Below are 18,331 nucleotides of genomic sequence, written 5' to 3' on the forward strand. Positions count from 1 at the left end.
AAGGGGCACCGCGTATCGTGCGCGCACGACGGGGATCTGTTGTGACACGCACACGGACGAGTAACCGCACGCAGCCGCCACCGCCACCGCCACCGCCACCGCCAGCCAGAGGCTCGGGGATCCTCAACGCACGTTTGTATGCGCACGTCCGAGCCTCGAACGAGACGCTTCGAACACCGCTCGGACCCCCTTTGCGTGGTAAGCGGTCGGATTTTAGGTTAGAATCCGCGACCATCTCGTAACCTCCTCTACGCGCGCGCGAGCGGGGCGGCCGTTCCGCTCGTCGAGTCCTCGCCGTCTCGCCCGCCGTCGAGATCGCGACCTCCCCGCGACCCCCCGCGTCCCCGGTCCTCCTCCCGGAGCTCGACGCGCGGGCGACCTCCTTTCCGCTCGGGGCATCTCGGTCAGGCCAACTCTTCGGGCGGCTCTCGAGGTTAGGTCGCCCTGACGCGCGGACGATCTCTCTCTCTCTCTCTCTTCGCGTCGCTTTTCCCGCGAGGTCGGTGCTCGCCGTCGCCGCCGAATGTGCACCGGCGACATTGGCCTCCACGAGCGGCCTGGAAGCCACTCGAGATTCCTGGAGATCGCGGCTCCTGCGACGAGGAGTCGGTCCTCGCCGAATTGGGGTCTTTCGCTGCTGCGACGACCTGCGTCTCTGCACTCTGCACCCTCGCTTCGCGACGGTACGATCGGCTCCGGGGATCTTTCGTTGACATGTCCCGGTCGCGGGGACACAAATAACTTGCTCTCGTACGTCTCTGTCGTGTATACGTGTGTCGCGCGACATATGCCTCGATTTGCACTGCTATGACTGCGCGACGGCATGCCGTTTCATCACCAACACTCGCCTCCCGTTGCATTCAACACGAATTAACAGTCACAACAGCATCTTTCAGGCATGATAAACACCTTCAAGGATATCCCGTAGCAGAGTAATAATAAAGGACGTCTGTTTCTCTTTTCTTTTTTGGATATGTTCCACAAGGTGCATACATTCTAAGAAAACATGCCTCTGTTTGGAAAGTCCCAGAAGAGTCCGGCGGAAGTGGTGAAGGCTCTGAAGGAGGCGGTAAACGCGTTGGAGCGCGGCGACAAGAAGGTAGAGAAGGTACGTTGTTGCTGATACATGTTGGTTTCTACGATGAAATACATCCCCTTTTAGGCGCAAGAGGATGTGAGCAAGAATCTTGTGCACATCAAGAACATGCTGTACGGCACGGCCGAGACGGAGCCACAGGCAGACATCGTGGTGGCGCAATTGGCCCAGGAATTGTACAACAGCAATCTGCTGCTTTTGCTCGTGCAGAATTTGAGTCGCATCGACTTCGAGGTACGCCTTCGTTATACATGAAACAGCCCGAGCGAATCCGCACGGGCAGTTTTCGTGGCGAAGAGAGTTAATGTATGTATGCGAAATATTGTTACCAAGTGTCGGAATACTAGAGCGCAGCATCGGCTGCTCGCTCTTTCAGTTTTACTTGACATTATCCAACATTGTGCAACGAATGAAATAGCTGAGAGCTCTGTGCGTCGCGATTGTCACCAGCGGTTGAACTTGATCTTTCTGTTCCTAATTAAGGGAAAGAAGGACGTCGCACAGGTCTTCAATAACATCCTGCGGAGGCAGATTGGAACTAGATCACCCACTGTAGAATACATATGTACCAAACCTGAAATTCTTTTTACACTCATGTCCGGGTGAGTCTCTTTTTCCTTCGTGCGATGCCAGCGAGGTGACGACGGTGTATATTATCGGACGCGTCTCTTGTTTTGCAGTTACGAGCACCAAGACATTGCGCTCAACTGTGGCACAATGTTGCGAGAGTGCGCGAGATACGAAGCTCTGGCCAAGATCATGATCTACTCGGATGACTTTTACAACTTCTTCAGATACGTCGAGGTCTCTACGTTCGATATCGCGTCTGACGCTTTCTCTACATTTAAAGTACGTCATGCCGTGCAAATAAAAAGTAGCATGCGACATATTTCTTTTTATTCGTTCAGATATTTACGATTAACTTGAATCGTTCCGAGACGATTTAAATGCCCGCGAAAAATGTTCTAGTTATTATTGCTGCAATTATCGCTATTGATATCGTTAATATTGAGCTCTCATGACTTTGTCCAGGAATTACTTACGAGGCACAAAATACTCAGCGCCGAATTCTTAGAGATACATTACGATAAAGTTTTCTCACACTATCAGAGGTTACTCAATTCAGAGAACTATGTAACACGACGACAGAGTTTGAAACTGCTGGGCGAGCTACTGCTCGATAGACATAATTTTACAGTAAGTATGTGGCTTTGCCGCGAGTGATCATCGTTCATATAACATCACTAACGATATATGCCAAGAATAATTGTTGCGTCACATACATAAACGTCGCTGGAAATTGTCCAAGTAACGTACCACATTTCTATTTTATAAATAATATAAGCAATATAATTTTCTGGACTAACACAAGAGAATACATTTCACCGGATATATTTTCTCGGTCTATAAACAATCAATATATAGAATAATAATATACGAAAAAGATGTTGAGAAACACAGCAACAATTTGCGTAAACAAAACTTAAGGTGTACAATTTGCACTTGTATTTCATCGAAAGGATTGTTAGTAGAATAATTGGTCAAGTTGCTTACTCAATCCAGTGACAAGATACACTGCAATGTAACCATATAAATGAATACTTCTACAATAGTGGCACGTTGTTTACGATACTTCGCAATGACTCGAAATCTTAGTTCGCCTCATTCGTTGCATTCGCGAGGAGCTACTGGCAAGTGGTAGCGATGCGATCATTGGAATTGGTTCTCATATTAAAATTGTTGCAGGTTATGACACGATATATATCAAATCCAGATAATTTGAAACTAATGATGAACATGCTGAAGGAGAAATCTCGCAATATACAGTTTGAGGCTTTTCACGTCTTCAAGGTATGGCAGTGCTCGTTACAAATTAACATTTTCAACTCGCAAATTAGCATATTAAATTCTCGTAGCCTCTTAACACCCGACGCACGCTACGGCACAAAATTCATCGATTCTCGAGTCTAAATAATCATTCCAATAGGCGCGAAAGAAGCGAGTCCCACCGCGAGTGGGAACGGAGAATTAATCTAAGCGTGGTCTCTTCCGATTGTGTCCAGGTATTTGTGGCGAATCCCAACAAACCGAAACCCATTCTGGACATATTGCTCCGCAATCAGGAGAAGCTGATCGAGTTCCTGACGCGCTTCCACACGGATCGCTCCGAGGATGAGCAGTTCAATGACGAGAAGGCGTATCTGATTAAGCAGATCAAAGAACTTAAGTCTGTACATGATAATTAAGTCAAGGAAAATACAATTATTGCTACCGCTATGACTAACTACCACTACAATCATTATTACTAGAGTCTGCTGCTGTTGCTAATTACGGTTTTATCACTATTATGTAGTTATAATTTATCATCGTCACTGTCATATTGTCACCATTATTACGATCATCGTCATTACCGTTGTCATCGTCATCCCGGCATTATTATTATTATTATTATTAATTTTATTTGTGAGTAAATATTTCACTGTAAATAAAAACTACATTTATATCTTATTGTACTATACGCAGATCGAGTTGTCACCGTTGCCAGCGTTCTGCCACGTTTTTAGGAATGAGTCGGTTATTAAAGCAGAATGAAAACTTAATTGTCTTGATTTTTGCGGCCCTAGCCGGCGAGATTGTCATTTGATTTCATCGTAGCTGGAAGCTGTTGCGGATATGCGGATAAAGACGATGGCTTTTCCGAGCACTTTTAAGTTGCCTCTTAAAAATTTAGATTTACAGCTCGGCATTCTTATGTTTTTACGATTTGTCTGATAAGAATTGGTCCGTAGATAATTAAAAATAGTGGACAATGCGAATCGAATTTTATTTAACGAGTATACATGATTTACCAACCTTAATCTCACGTGCATGTTCTTTCAACAATAGCTGTAATGGCAAAACTCATGTCGGTGAATAAGCGCGGTTTCTGCACGTTGTTTCGATCGGGTTCACAATTGGGATAAAATTTCTCCGTGTCCTTACATTTCTGCAATTTTGGCGTTGCAACTTTGACGTCCTTCACGACCTTTTGTTGGATACTTTTTATCAACCAACTTGTTTGCGGACACCTTGCTATAGTCTAAAAAATATTGAATAAAATATGTAAAAATAGAAACGAGCTAAGAACTATCTAAGCATGTGTAGTACAGTGAAGTTTTTCAAGAAGGGAATACGAAAATATGCGGTACGAGAGATAAGTACTATAAAAGTTGACAAATTTGAAAATTATTCTAGCCAACTGTACCTTCGAGTAATCTTCATCCTGGCAAAGCAGCCATATTAAAGTGGCGCAATGTAAAAATACCACCTTGTCCTTCAACGATTTGCTCAGAAGCTCCACTAACTTCCATGCATACTCTTTCTAGCAATTGATACAACAAAGGATTTTTTTTAATGACGCTACTGAATACAATGTCAAAAGGAGGAGATAAACCATCGGCTCTTTCTAACTCACCTTGACGTATTTTCTTGTGTAGGAATACTTTGTCAGGGTGATCAGAATGCTGCACGCTAGCCGGCAGACCATCATCCACGGCTGCGATCTGTTGTTCAGCTTTATCGTATTGTAAATGTCATCGGTCAGGTTCAGCTCGCAGAGAATGACACCAACGGTCGGTGACAACATCGTTATGGTATCTGTGGTGAGCACAAATCATTCATTCACTATTTGTATCATCAAAATGGAAAGATCCTTTACTACTTAAGGAAACGATACAGCGTGAAGAGAGTTATGGAGAGTTTTACTTTTCTCTTCTTTACGTCCCTTGAGACTATCGTTAACCGCTAAGTGCAATTAATCACGCGGTATTATTCCTCAAGCGAGATTCGTATACCTAAGCTACTCAAGCAGGTGAGCAGCGTCCCGACACTCCTGCAGTCGCGCAACCCGTCGATCGTCTCTCGCCAGTAGTCGCTGTCCGGAAGCGCGAGTTTCGCGGTAAGCTCCTGGCCCTGGATAGCTTCTCCGCATTCGTCTCGTATTTTCCTAGCGATCGACTCGTTTTGCTGTCGCCAGTATTGCTCTTCGTCCTCCATCCTCTTCTGCCTGTAACGGCGCTGCAGCGTGATCGTTGCCCAGCGCAGAGACAGATAACGCAATTTCTCTCGTCTACCGGCAACGTAGGCTCGCCAGTAGACTTGGATGATCAACGCGGCATACTTGCGAGTCTCGTATCTTCGCCTGGCGACTCGCATTCTGTAATACGACTGAATGACTATCGCGGCCTGGCGCGAAGCGACGAATCTTCTCCTCGCCGTCACGGCTCTCCAGCGTGCCTGCACGACGATGGCTGCGCGAGTCAGCGAACGCATCCTCTTGGCGGCTCTCCTCGCCCGCCACCCTCTTTGTATCCTCACCACGTGGGCCTTGTACCGTTCGTACTCGTTTCTCGTTCTGATCATTCGCCACCATGATTGCAGAGCGACGCACGCCCTCCTCATCGTCAGATATCGCTGGCGATCCGCGCGCGCTTGGACGCGTCGGCGCCAGCGAGTCTGCAGGAGGACCGCGCTCTCGCGAAGCTGCAGATACCGCCTCCGCTCCTGACGGGCCACCGTTACGCTGCTCCACCACTTCTGTATCCGTATCGCGGCGCGTCTCATCTCCAAGTAGCGTCGTCGGACGGCCCTGGCCGAGCTGGCGCGGCGGTACCACGATTGTATCAGCAAGGCTGCCCGTCGCTGCCTCAAGTAGTCCCGCATGACCGTTCTCGCCCGCCAATTCTTCTGCACGACGCACGCCGCTTCCCGCAGTCGCAGGAATTCCGAGCGTTGACGTCTCGTAAGCTCGATCCCGCGCCACCAACGTTGCAGCTTCAGGCAGCAAGACTTGCGGAGCCTGTATCTGCGCGAACACGTCGTGGCTCTCCACCACGTTTGTATCCTCAAGCATGCGGCTTCTCGCTTGCGCGCCCGGCACGCCTTCCACGTTCTTTGAATGAGAACGGCGCTCTTCCGGTACAGGAGGTACCTCTTTCTGTCCTTTACGCCTATCCACCATCTCTCGATGCTACGCGCGGCGGTTTTCTTCTGCAGGAAGTCACCGCGCGCTTTACGCGCCAGCAAATGTTGTCTCCACCAAGTCTGAATGATGCGAGCGTTCTCTCTGCTGCGGAGGAACCATTCGCGCTGTTCCCGCATGGCTTTCACAGACCTCCACCAGACTTGTATCCTCACGGTGGCATATTTGCACGCAACATACTCAGACCGTTGCAATCTCATCGCTCGCGTTGCTCTCCAACGGCTTTGAACCATCGACGCGGCATTCCTCAGGTCGCGGTACCGACCTCGTTGCGCTTGCATCAGCAACGTAGCTCTCCATCGCCTTTGCAACGTGACCACCGCTTTGCGCCTCTCTCTTAGCTCCTGCAGCTTCTTCGAATTTCCTCGCATATGCCTCCACCATCTCTGAAGCTGAATCGCGGCTGTTCGGATGCGCAAGTACCTCTTGCGTTCCTCAGGTTCACAGCCGGTCCCGACCGAGAACGACGCTATCTTGCGCCTCCACATGCGCTGGATTACTATCGCGGCCAGGTCTCTACGTGCGCGCAAGAAGTTCCTCGTGTAAACGTACCAGAGTTGCGCCCGCCACCATCTCTGGATCACCCGCGCCGCCCGGTCGAACCGCGGCGCCTGGTACTTGTGAATGATCTGCCAGAGGAGCGACAGAGTCTTCTCACAGTGGCCGTCAGCGATGCTCTTCGCGACTATGTCGCCCTCGAGAACGAAGCCGGTCTGCCGCAAGGCACCCAACGCCAGGTCCACATTGTACACCTTCTGCAGACGCGATATCGCCGGCACCCGGCAACGCTGGGTCAATCCCTGGGCGCCGGTAATAAGCTCCATCGCGCGACACAGTCGCACGCCGTCGCGCAGATCGTGCCGTATATTCATCACGGCGTAATCGTACTCCTCGATGTAGGTCTGCCGATGAGTGAGCACGTAGTCGTGGACACGCAGCAGCCTGGTCACGTCGCCGATGCCGCTCAGGAGCTCGCGCGAGAAACTCAGCAAGATCTCGCGGCTCTCCTTATATTGGGCGCGTTTGTGGAACAGGCACGGATCGTGGCCGATCAGTTTGTGCTGCTTGGCGTAGTCCAGAAAGTACACCAGAAACAGGAACTTTTTCAGGATGAACTGGTTCAGCTGCACGACGAACTTCCGCTTCGGGTCGGTTTTATGGTAGCTGGGCATCTTCGTCAGCCGCGGATCCGAAAAGAATCTCGTTAACAAGAAGCGAGTCAGCCCGACGATGTCGTTGTTCGAGCGTAGCGAGATGTTCTCGCTGTACACGGTTTCCAGGCCGATACGTAGCCACAGAGGATTGTAACTCAGGAACAAGCCCAATATCAGCTTCTGCAAGCCTGTTGTCAAGCCGTTGAATTTAGAACATTACAAAGTGCGCGCAAGATTTATCAATCGGACAGCTTTCTTTGATCATAAAAGAAAATTAAGGATTAGCAAAATGAGGATTGGACAATTTATGAATTCAAGAATCTACGTGTACACAGAGAAAAATTTATTCACCGATATCGCGATGAAGATTACGATCCGGTCGGATACACAAAGTTCCCTTGGTGATGTACAGATTGGTGCGTGAAAGAACCTGCGTGACTTCGTCGCGTTTGAACATGGCACTTGCGGCTTTTCGTAACGTATTTAATCTCGTATTCGTGTGATACCTGAAAGAAATTACCAATTAAAACAATTGCCGTTGGCCGGCGATTACGCGGAGTTAAACTTTACGTCGTAATTTTAAGAAGCAGACTTTTCTTGTATCAATTATTGGTGTAATGCGCACCTAGCCGACACAGCTTCCTTAGTTTCCGCCAGTACAGTACTCTTCTGCGCATTGCACGTTTGCCACACCTTGCCGATGTCCGTTACGGCGGTTTCAATGTCGACGGACAAATCCTCCGGGGAAGACAGCAGGGCGTTCAACCACTTTGTGAACGCCAGCTCTTGCTGCAGCAGCCACGGCTCGTCAAAGTGCACCAAGCTGCAAGACGATCAACGCGTGTCAGGACAAGAATCGACTTCTTTGAATTCAATTAGTAATTTACGTTGCAGTGAAACGGCAAGATTCTTCCGCAAATAATTTACGAACATGAAGAATTAAATATTTGTATAAGAGACAGAATACAAAGTTATATGATATAAATTGCGGGCTCTGAATTTATACGATATCAATGTAAAATATTCTCTCTGTGCGGACTGCGGAGCTCAGCTAACTTTTTCAGAAATGGATCCTCCGTTGTGGACGGCGCGAAAGGGTCCAGTCCGCACGTTTCATAGATGAAGTACTCCTCTTTGTTTCGTATTCTCAGACTCGGATCTCTAACGGACGACGGATTGTGCCACTTCGTATCACGCAAGGTACTGAGGGACAATGCGTTCAGCTTGATCGCTGCTACATTCCTCGTATTCCCCTCTGCAATTAGAAACGCAAAAATCAGAATTGAAATTATTGAAAAATACACGTTCCGTTGATTTTTACGGCAGAGCTCACTCGCAGCAGATTCGCTTAGTTGCAACTTCTTTCGGTTTCCACTGCCGCACAGGGCACTGTTTTTTGTAACCCTGCCGGTTTTCGGGGTGTTCAGCTTCGATACCGACATAGACACCACCTTAGAGTGAAAATGCTTCTTCGGCGGAGAAATCTCGATGTACATCTCTCCCGTTTTTTGGGCGGCCTCGCCAGTCCTCGGAATGACCTCGAAACTGTAGTATTCGCAACTGGTTGTTTGGATACTTGGATTTACGTCCAGCCTGAGATGCCTCGCGTACTTGGTGGGATCTTTCGGTGTAACGTGGTGTCGAAGTTGAATCGGCGACAAAATTAAATCCTTGATGTCGTCTACGAGGTGGCATCCGTCGGGTTTAATCGGCGACAAGTTGTACACGCCCGCCGGCTGCGACGCAGTTGCCGCCTTCGTGTCGTACGTCTCAAAGCCGGACGTCTCGAAGAACTGACTGTGACTGACGTTGAACGTTCTGTGCTTGTCTACAATCTGCAAAGTTGTGGACTCCGTCGACTCCTTCCTCGTCGGCTCGGGGGAACTCGAGATCACGCCCGTGAACGTGAATTTATTCAAAAGTATGGAAAAGTCGCTCTGGGCCTTGTCTTTGTCACGGTCCGTACTTTTGTCGACCTGCCCGCTGTGCTCGTACAGCTGACCGCCGCGAGGTCCGCTCTCCTTAACGTACGTGGCTCTGCGGATATCCTGCGGCCCGTTCGTAGGCAGCAGGACCTGCGGCAGAACACTACCGTCGTTCCACACGTTCGTACCTTGCTCCCACAAGATACTCTCCCGCTTGTCGTGCGCGCTATACATTCCGTTGACTCTGCTGTCCTTCGGTCGCGACGCGCAGTCGCAGGGCTTCGCTTCGTTATTTCTGTCAAAGATATTCTCCTTGTCCAGATCTCTGTCGTACTTGGACTTGGATTGTTCTACTCGCGCGTCAAAAGTTTTCGTCAAGGACCGGCCGGCTGGGACCTTCAGCGCGCCGTTGCGATGAAATTGCCTGCTCGCCGTCGACGCGGGGAAACTCACCGAGTTCGACGACAGAGTCGGCTTCGCTCGCCTTTTGACCTTGTTGCCTTTCTTATCGTCCCTAGCAGTCGTCGCTATGACAATGTCGTATTTAATTCGTTTACTATCGGTAAGTTGCAGAATGTCTCGCCAGCATCCAGCTTCTTTGGGCGACCAGCTGATCTGTATTGTACCATTGCTGTTCCCTTCAATCTCCAGCTCGGACACGCTCAGGGCAATCCGACGCTCCGCAGACGGTAGCTTCGTCACGGACACCTAAAAGATATCGTTAAAGGAACAAAGTTGAATGAAAAGTTACGAGAACGCTGAGAAATATTGTTTTACACAGTTATTTGCATGCAGTTGTACGTGAGAGAGGAATCGATATTCAGTTTGAGGAATACATTTCTCGTACGTTTAACGTCTTGTCGCCAGCGTTTCTGACATCTAGATGACACTCTACAGTGGTGTTTATTTTTGTGTCCAGCTCGATCCTCGTCGCCGGCTGAAACGGGGCGAGCAGCATGCTGTAACGAAGCCTGTCCAGGTTCCCGACCTTGGACTCTGGATTGGACGGATCCATCCCGTGCAATCTCACTCGGTAAACTGTAATTCAGATATACAGGGTCGCAAATCGCTCGACCGGCAGTACAAAACCTGCGGAACGTTCCGTTTACAGAAACGCAGCGATTGAAGTGTTATCAGGCGTAACGGAAGGTGCGTTGTTTATTTTGTCGCGGTCCTCACGTCGTACTTTGGCACGTCTCTAGCCCGGGAACTCGCATCTTCTCGAGTTAAATGCACACTGAGAAAGGGATGGCTGTTCCATCAACGGTAACGGACTCTATCAATTCAATTTGAACGAGCGGAGACTCGCACCGAGCAGGGCTGCCAACGTTCGGAGCAGCGTTTTCGGCAGTTTCTTATGTGTAAAAACATTCGGGCAGGTTTTCAACGTCCATTTCTACCAATGCAGATTTAATTTACATTTCTAATCTATAATAAATCAGTTTAACTTACTTTTTATCTCCTTCTAGGAATTAGAAAAGGATAAAAATGAATTAAACCGAGATCAAAGTTAATCTAACTGTTGGTGAAAGTAAACTTAAAAATTTCACAGTGACAACAGGCAAGATTAAATCACGGTGTTTGCGCAATTGCAAAAGCAACGATCTTTATCGACGTCGAGCTGACAATTCGTATAGTCGACAAACAAATTCCGACAATCAGAATAGCTGACTATAGAGACATTTTCCCTGGAACCTCCATGACAGTTACGATTCTGTAAAAGGCGGCAAACGCGCGCCGCTAGCGGCAGGAAGCGGCGGCCAATCGCGTGCCGAGACTCGGCCGCTACCCCCGGGCGACCAGGCGGCCGATTGGCTGTCGCGCGGGACATGTGCCATTCCCCAGAGTTCCTCTGTCTTCCCCTCCCCCCCGACCCCACGCGCATCCGCGCCCGAAATAGAAGGCAACGACAGCCGGGGGGGATCGGCCGGATTCGTTCACCCGCACGTACATTGTTCACCATCATTCCACTGCGGGCCCCGTGTTTATGTTAAACGATTCGGTGTACACCGCGAGCGATTCGGGGCTCGACTTGGAGCGAGCACGACGAGTAACTCGGCCAGCACGCGAGTCCCCGCTCGAGCCCGTCCGTATTGTTTTATTATTAATAAGAGAAACTCGGCGGCGGTTCGCTCGTCCGATGTGTCCGTCACGGCGGTGAAACTCCAGGCGGACGAACGACGACGACGACGACGACGAGGATAACCCGTGAGTACTCGTGTGTAACTTTTCTCTCGTCGTAGGCACTTCGCACCGTCACCTGCTTGTACCTCGCGTTTGTCCGACAGCTACTCCACAATTTGACGCCCCTTCTACGGGTCCTAAAGCGCCGATCGGGACTACGAGGCCTCGTACGGGCACGTGAGAGCCGTTAGCGGCGGCTGTGCTTTCCGGCGGGGGACCCGCGATCGGCTTCAGCTTCGCGCCGTACGATGGCCGAGTCCAGCGACTTGGATCGGCAAATCGAGCAGCTGAAGAAGTGCGAGATCATCAAGGAGGCCGAGGTGAAAGCCCTGTGCGCGAAGGCGCGAGAGATCCTCATAGAGGAGAGCAACGTGCAGCGCGTTGACTCGCCTGTCACGGTAACTATCTCTGCTTCTCGCGAAAGCGGAGGCGACACCGGCCTCGGTGAGATCACCGAGCCGTTTTCACACATCGAAGCCTACACGCGATCTGTTCTGCTTAGGTTTGTGGGGACATCCATGGCCAGTTTTACGATTTGAAGGAGCTGTTCAAAGTAGGCGGAGATGTGCCAGAGACAAATTACCTTTTTATGGGAGATTTTGTAGACAGAGGTTTTTATAGCGTCGAAACGTTTCTTCTTCTACTTGCGTTAAAGGTATGTCGAAGTATAAACATGTCTTGCTTATCTCAAGCACTTGGACGATGATTGGTCGCGCGGTACTTTGCAGAAATATGCATTTAAATTTACGCTTTCAATGTATATATTTTTATATGTATATTTATAATGTCGACGTATTGATTCGACTCGAATACAAACAAGAACGCCACGTCATACTTGGGTCCGGGCAAGCTGGAGGTAGCGTAGTAATTTGTTAGTTTAAAACGTGAATTCATCTACCATATTTTTCCAGCCAGAAATTGAAAAATTACCAGGCTGCTCCCGGCTTGCCCCAAGTGTGATTTGGCGTTCTTGTTTGTATTCGAGTTATATCTTAAAAAGGTCCTTACAAAAGGTCCTTTAGTTGTGAATATCTTGCTTTCGATATAAGTTTAACTCTTGCTCCTCATATTTGGATAAAAATCATTAAAATCCGAAACGGCTGGCAGGATTGCTATTGTAATTTTATAGTTTGTGTCTCGTCACAGGTTCGTTATCCCGACAGAATCACGTTGATAAGAGGAAATCATGAATCGCGGCAGATAACGCAAGTTTATGGCTTTTATGACGAGTGCTTGCGCAAATACGGCAGTATAACAGTATGGCGGTACTGCACAGAGATATTTGACTATTTATCGTTATCTGCCATTATTGACGGCAAGATCTTTTGTGTTCACGGTGGATTATCGCCTAGTATCCAGACATTAGATCAAATCCGGACTATTGACAGAAAGCAAGAAGTGAGTCCCCTTTATTACGTTCTGTACGTCATAATTCTTTTGTAATGATAATGCAGCAAAAATGCCCTGCTCTGACCCACTGAAGTTAATATATACAGCTCTGACCGAAATTAATATATTTGAATGCGTCAACCTCACATCCGAAACGTTCAAACTGATGTCATTACAATTGCTAATTATCGTGAAAAGGAATTGTGAATCTTTCCACTCCGTGAAAAACTGGGTTTCTTTTCTCTTTCAACTTGTTAATCGTTATTATTATTTAAAGATTTCTGTCCGCGAAGAAATGACACGTATTGTCGCATGTTTAGTCCCAGTTACCTTGAGATTCGTGTTTTTATCAGAGTGAAATGTTTTCCCTCAAAAATTCCCAGCGTTATATGCGGGTAGCGGCAAGTATTGAACTTGGGTCTTTTGCTTGCTAAACAGACTGCTCTGTCACTGATCTGTCTAGCGCATTCTGTGGTCTCGAGATTAGAAATTCAATTTTCTTATTTCTGAAGGTGATCTTTGTAGCATTTCAAAATGTTAAATTACTTATGCAGGTTCCTCACGATGGGCCGATGTGCGATTTGCTATGGTCAGATCCCGAAGACACCCAAGGCTGGGGTGTGTCGCCGCGCGGCGCCGGCTATCTCTTCGGCAGCGATGTGGTGGCGCAGTTCAACTCCGCTAACGATATCGATATGATTTGCCGAGCCCACCAGTTAGTAATGGAAGGCTACAAATGGCACTTTAACGAGACTGTATTGACCGTCTGGTCTGCGCCAAATTATTGTTACAGGCATGTAGTATCTGCACTCACGATATCTGTGTCTCTCTGGTAAAACTGTGTATATTGCACGATTAATGAGATATTTGTTTCAATCAATTTATATCTAGTCGTGTACAGTGAGTCACAAAATTGATCGAATATGCTACGCAATTATTTACGACTAGCTGATTCATAGGTGATCGACGAAGACGTTCCGATATCAACATACAGACAAGTAGATAGCTGTGATCTTGCTACAGACATCTACGTTTTTCGAATTTTCAAACGGAAATGTCTTACCACGGTATGATCAGATCAGTTTTGTGAGTCACTGTGTAAAATCTTTGTCTATCCAGGTTTTTTGTTCGCTCTTATCGTATTTTTCTCTACCGATATATTTTATACTTTCATTAAAATACTTGAATTACAAACGTCGTGGTACTTCAAACTATATTAATTGCTTCTCTGATTGCAGATGTGGCAACGTAGCCGCAATACTGGAACTGAACGAGCATTTGCAGAGAGACTTTACGATATTTGAAGCGGCGCCGCAGGAAAGCCGCGGAATACCAAGCAAGAAGCCACAAGCGGATTACTTTTTATAAACGAGCCATTATAGAGTACAAAAGAATTCATCAGCATCATGTCAGATTGACTTGGGGAATCTGTCTCTCTTCTTCTCTTTCCCTCTTTCTCAGATCAGTTCCCGTTGATTGCGAAGAAGAGCAACTAAGAATGAGCGACTGTTTGTGAGAAAGATAAATTGCTATTATTTTTTATGGCGACATGATTTTTGTGATTATGTTGAGTCGTTTATCGCACATTCGGACGAAACTGCGACAGTATGCCTGTAAGAAACTAATGTAAAATAAAATAAAACACCGGTTTAAGCTAAACGTGGCTCCGTTGTCTTCGGCGCAATTTCAAAAATTATCAAGAAACCGATTACCAGTTGATTGGCTGCACGTCTCTTAAAACTAGAACTTGACCAAGTTCCAGCATCGTGGACACAAGCCTTGAGGAGCGGGGCTATTGGACAAGCCGGGCCCGCTCGCGCCAATCGCTTCCCTCGACGGGCGCGCGCGCGCGCCAATCGGCGCTCGCCCGCCGGGGCCGTGACGTCACCGGCGGCGTCCGCGAATCGCGCGCCGCGCGGACCGCCCTGGCGCGCTTTGGGAACGCGCGCCGACCGCGCGCAACCCCACCCATCGCGCCGTGACAAATGCAACTTTTACTTCCGGCTGCGTACACGGCCATCGCGCTTGGTTTCGTCAACTCCGTTCTCCGCTGGTGTCCACGCTAGTGCCGTTCCGTGTGCCCGATCCTAGCCCAGGCTTCTCTCTCTCTCTCCACGCCCGTCGTTCTGCTCCCCACGACCGTCACTTGCGCTCCGCAGTTCTATATCATCCGAGGGATCTCTTTTGTTTGTCGTATGTCCATCCAGAATCTCAACACATTCGGTGAGTAGAGCGAGACGCGCATTATCGCGTCCGTCCCCCCCAGCCATCCCCCCCTTCCCTTCTCCCGCCCGTTCGTCCGCGCGCTGGCCTCTCCGCGCCTTTTGCCTCCGTCGCGCCCGTCGACCGCGTCGCCGTCGCCGCCCCGTGCACGGCCGTCCTCCGCGTACGAGGGCGATAAAACGCGGGGGGCACCGCCGCCGCCGCCCGCTGGACGCGGGGGGGGGGGGGGGGCGTCCCCCTCGTGCCGATGGAAAATGGCGACGGCGTTGCTCTCGCGCGCGCGGCCCTCCTTGCATCATCCTGCGCAATCCGCCCTGGCGATGCCGCCGCCGCGGCGACCGCGTCTCTCTCTCTCATCGCCGCCCCCCTTTTCGCCTGTTCGCAGACCCCTTTGCAGATGCAATCAAGGGTTCAGACGATGACGTCCAGGACGGCCTCGTTCATATAAGGATCCAGCAGCGGAATGGTCGCAAGACCTTAACAACGGTGCAAGGACTCTCCTCGGAATATGACTTGAAGAAAATCGTGAGAGCATGTAAAAAGGTGAGCACGCGTGTTCGTGTGTGCGTGTGCGCGCGCGCGCGCGTGTCCCGACGCTCGCCCTCCTCTCCGCGGGTCGGGTAGAGGAGAGGGGGTGGGGATCCCTGCCTTCCTTTCTCCTGCCCTCTCCGTCATGGCCTCACCGCTTCCTCCATCGTCGCGCTTGCCTCCCTCCCTCTCCGCAGCCTCTACCCCCCCCCCCCACCACCGCCGCCGGCCGGTCAGGCAGAAACTCTAAAAATAGGTCTGATGCAAACAACCACGGCGATACAGGCCGGACAGACGTAGTTTTGCAAGTTCTAGGAATGCGCGGCATCCGAATGCATCTACAAGTGGTTTGACATATAGAATAAGCCTTTGTCTCGTTTCGGTGATCGTCGACGTCGTCGCCGATGACTTGGCGCCTTTATAAAAGACTCCTTGTACGCCGCCGTCGATGAATCATCGACGTTTCGCATTGGGGGGAAAATATCCGAGCGTTCGCTCGCACTTTTCTCACCTCGATACCCATTTGTCCCGGCGAAGTGAGAAACCCGTGCGTATCGAGGGTTATATTTTTACGCGCGGCAACGTGGACGATTTCGGTGAATAATTTGTACGATTGTACCGGCAGAAATCGAGCCGAGGTCAATACTGACTGGGTCGTCGGGAGGAGACACAACTCTACATAAAATCCGTATATCTTTATTAGAAATCATCGCGCACTTGTACGATCTTTTCTGATGTCGAGTCAATTGATTTTTTTTTATACGCGGGTATTAATAAAAGAACCTCGTAGTTATATCGTCGCGGTGTCCATTGATGGTGCCGAGACCGCGGTGGAGGGAAGCTGTATTTTGTAAAAAATTATCTTACCGCGATAACTGCATCCGGGGACTTCCGAGCGCGTTCCCTTGGGAGATAAAAGGCCCAACCGGTCCCCGCGGAAGTGCACCTAGATAAATGGCCCCGGGCAAGGAGCGGCCGACTGACTTGTCGTTGTTTTCACAGGAGTTTGCCTGCAATGGGACAGTAATAGAGCACCCGGAGTACGGGGAGGTGCTGCAGCTGCAGGGGGACCAACGAGAGAATATATGCCAGTGGCTGACAAAGTCTGGTCTGGCAAAACCTGACCAGCTCAAGGTCCATGGTTTTTAATCGACTAACAACAGCAGCAACAATTACCATCCATGCCACAACCTACAACAACAGCAAACAGCTCCGCCCCTCGTCAGCGCTACATGATCGTCTCAAATTGAATCTGTATATCACTCATTAAACTCCTCGTGGGATATCCCAATTATACTATCACGCCAACATATAAATATATATATAAACACATATATATACACGTACATACACGCGCGAGCACATATATATTTCAGTAATAAAAACAAAGGAACAAGAAAGAACGAAAGAAAACAAAACGATACGGAGAGGGAAGTAAACGATAGAGGATAAAAGGCGAATAAAAGGAAGGAGGTAGAAAGGTGTAGCGAAGAAAGGGAGGATATATAGGCATATAACCGGCGTATACCTATAGGCAATATCTATTCTAATCAGAATCTTTCTCTCGAGATAAAAAAGAAGCAATACGTCACACTGTAAGCCTTATGTTAGGTGATAGCGGCTGTTGAGGTAGGAACTCCCTGCCTTGCAGCAGTGGACAGGACATCTGATTTTGATAAACATCGAGGAGGAGGAGGAGCAGGAGTTGGAGGAGGAGGAAGAGAGGCACAGATGAACGAACGGTAATTAGCATCGCCGGATGGATGTTCGTTCTTGCATTAGGTAGTATGTATCTGGGCGCGATAGACGTGTTCCGAGAAGGCGGTAAAGCTGTAGGTTGATTCGACTCTCTCTCTCCCTCCTCGCGCCCGCCATACTCTTCTCCGCGTCCCCCTCGTCTCGTAGGGAAAACTGAGAATTTTTCTTTTTTACGTTTGTATCTGGAAAATTTAACGAGAGCGCGCGCGCCCACGCTCGTCCTCGATCGCGATCATTTGTTGAGTATTTCCAGGGCCGATTTCGATTCTTCCTTTCGCGTAGAGGACATCGCTCCTTCGCTCCCCCGTAATCACGTCTTCGCTCTTGCTTTCCCACCCTCCCCCCTTTTTAAGACAGTAATAAATTAAATGACGAATTGTTTTGAAATAATAATAATGAGAGTTAATAAAATGTGGCTGTTCTAGATAAATAAACGGCGAGTCGATGAATGGGACACGACGTCCCGCTTTCCCTGCCCTTTCGTCGTTTTGAGACTACGAAGTGGAGAGTTGCGATTAAGTTTGTCGGGAATCGCGCGCGAAACGCGTCGAGTATGTTGGAAATACGTTCGGTCCTCCCGCCCGTTCGATCTCGGAGAAGCGCGGACAGCGGGGACGCAGTCCCCCTCTCGTTAATTAATACCTTTTCTCGCGTGTTCATCAAAACGTGATGGGGAAAACAAGTAAACCGTAGCCGCGCGGTTTGCGTACGCATCGAAGCCGATATCTATCGCCGTGTGATCGCGGGTACACAAATGTCGCGTTAAACGCGCGTATAGTTAACGAAAAAATCATTAGATAAGCTATCGTTGTTTATCGATTACGTTTGCGCCACGCTCGTCGCAATCGTCGTTTCGTAGAATCTCGATTTCCTCGAATTAATTTAGCGGACGACAGCGAGATTGGAACGAAACGAGATCCGCGCGAGGCACTTTTCCATCTCGCTGCGTATTTTGCTGTTTGCTCGAGGAAGAAGTCGGGGGGGAAGAGTCGAAATTGTCGAAAAGACGGGCGTCCTACGCGCGCGCCCGTTTACTCGGCGGGGGGGGGGGCAA

The 18,331-nt window shown here is 49.2% G+C and overlaps 4 protein-coding genes across 5 annotated transcripts; 3 read left to right on the plus strand and 1 right to left on the minus strand.

Annotated features, from left to right (window-relative positions):
* Window positions 1-119: 119 nt before the first annotated feature.
* On the plus strand, window positions 120-3,696 carry LOC105570464 (protein Mo25). Of its 2 annotated transcripts, none has more exons than XM_012027669.1 (8): window positions 120-198; window positions 986-1,108; window positions 1,163-1,330; window positions 1,580-1,698; window positions 1,777-1,945; window positions 2,129-2,293; window positions 2,843-2,947; window positions 3,160-3,696. In XM_012027669.1, the coding sequence occupies exons 2-8, from the start codon at window positions 1,007-1,009 to the stop codon at window positions 3,340-3,342; spliced, it is 1,011 nt and encodes a 336-aa protein (XP_011883059.1). In that variant the 5' UTR covers window positions 120-198; window positions 986-1,006; the 3' UTR covers window positions 3,343-3,696. The 2 variants fall into 2 exon arrangements, with proteins under 2 accessions (XP_011883059.1, XP_011883060.1); XM_012027670.1 differs by having other exon boundaries at window positions 986-1,099.
* A 205-nt stretch (window positions 3,697-3,901) lies between these two features.
* On the minus strand, window positions 3,902-10,536 carry LOC105570467 (protein abnormal spindle). Its single transcript, XM_012027678.1, has 9 exons — window positions 10,043-10,536; window positions 8,604-9,903; window positions 8,327-8,525; window positions 7,896-8,093; window positions 7,622-7,776; window positions 4,930-7,458; window positions 4,551-4,732; window positions 4,341-4,457; window positions 3,902-4,175 (listed from the first exon to the last, which is right to left on the minus strand). Exons 1-9 carry the CDS (start codon window positions 10,208-10,210, stop codon window positions 3,957-3,959), a joined length of 5,067 nt encoding a protein of 1,688 aa, XP_011883068.1. The 5' UTR covers window positions 10,211-10,536; the 3' UTR covers window positions 3,902-3,956.
* A 538-nt stretch (window positions 10,537-11,074) lies between these two features.
* LOC105570468 (serine/threonine-protein phosphatase 4 catalytic subunit) lies at window positions 11,075-14,427 on the plus strand. Its single transcript, XM_012027679.1, has 6 exons — window positions 11,075-11,403; window positions 11,484-11,777; window positions 11,882-12,034; window positions 12,526-12,777; window positions 13,323-13,561; window positions 14,007-14,427. The coding sequence occupies exons 2-6, from the start codon at window positions 11,628-11,630 to the stop codon at window positions 14,134-14,136; spliced, it is 924 nt and encodes a 307-aa protein (XP_011883069.1). The 5' UTR covers window positions 11,075-11,403; window positions 11,484-11,627; the 3' UTR covers window positions 14,137-14,427.
* A 274-nt stretch (window positions 14,428-14,701) lies between these two features.
* Window positions 14,702-17,709, plus strand: LOC105570469 (protein translation factor SUI1 homolog; the record flags this gene model as incomplete). Its single annotated transcript, XM_012027680.1, is given in 4 exon segments — window positions 14,702-14,805; window positions 14,807-14,991; window positions 15,377-15,534; window positions 16,522-17,709. Coding segments are annotated over 4 exon segments (594 nt in total), but the record flags the coding sequence as incomplete, so codon positions are not given.
* Between the last annotated feature and the right edge of the window lie 622 nt (window positions 17,710-18,331).

This window comes from Vollenhovia emeryi, unplaced genomic scaffold, assembly GCF_000949405.1.
Source record: "Vollenhovia emeryi isolate VEMERY1.0 unplaced genomic scaffold, V.emery_V1.0 DF939120.1, whole genome shotgun sequence".
Lineage (NCBI taxonomy): Eukaryota > Metazoa > Arthropoda > Insecta > Hymenoptera > Formicidae > Vollenhovia > Vollenhovia emeryi.

What these genes read in the sequence shown, in the direction of transcription:
- LOC105570468 (XM_012027679.1), top strand. Translation starts at nt 11,628, where the DNA reads ATGGCCGAGTCCAGCGACTTGGATCGGCAAATCGAGCAGCTGAAGAAG. An exon ending in GCGTTGACTCGCCTGTCACG is followed by an intron (nt 11,778 to 11,881) that starts GTAACTATCTCT and finishes TGTTCTGCTTAG; the next exon opens with GTTTGTGGGGACATCCATGG. An exon ending in CTATTGACAGAAAGCAAGAA is followed by an intron (nt 12,778 to 13,322) that starts GTGAGTCCCCTT and finishes TTACTTATGCAG; the next exon opens with GTTCCTCACGATGGGCCGAT.
- LOC105570467 (XM_012027678.1), bottom strand. Translation starts at nt 10,210, where the DNA reads ATGGATCCGTCCAATCCAGAGTCCAAGGTCGGGAACCTGGACAGGCTT. An exon ending in ACTAAGCGAATCTGCTGCGA is followed by an intron (nt 8,526 to 8,603) that starts GTGAGCTCTGCC and finishes TTCTAATTGCAG; the next exon opens with AGGGGAATACGAGGAATGTA. An exon ending in CACCTGCTTGAGTAGCTTAG is followed by an intron (nt 4,733 to 4,929) that starts GTATACGAATCT and finishes TGCTCACCACAG; the next exon opens with ATACCATAACGATGTTGTCA.
- LOC105570464 (XM_012027669.1), top strand. Translation starts at nt 1,007, where the DNA reads ATGCCTCTGTTTGGAAAGTCCCAGAAGAGTCCGGCGGAAGTGGTGAAG. An exon ending in CTTTTTACACTCATGTCCGG is followed by an intron (nt 1,699 to 1,776) that starts GTGAGTCTCTTT and finishes CTTGTTTTGCAG; the next exon opens with TTACGAGCACCAAGACATTG. An exon ending in AGGCTTTTCACGTCTTCAAG is followed by an intron (nt 2,948 to 3,159) that starts GTATGGCAGTGC and finishes GATTGTGTCCAG; the next exon opens with GTATTTGTGGCGAATCCCAA.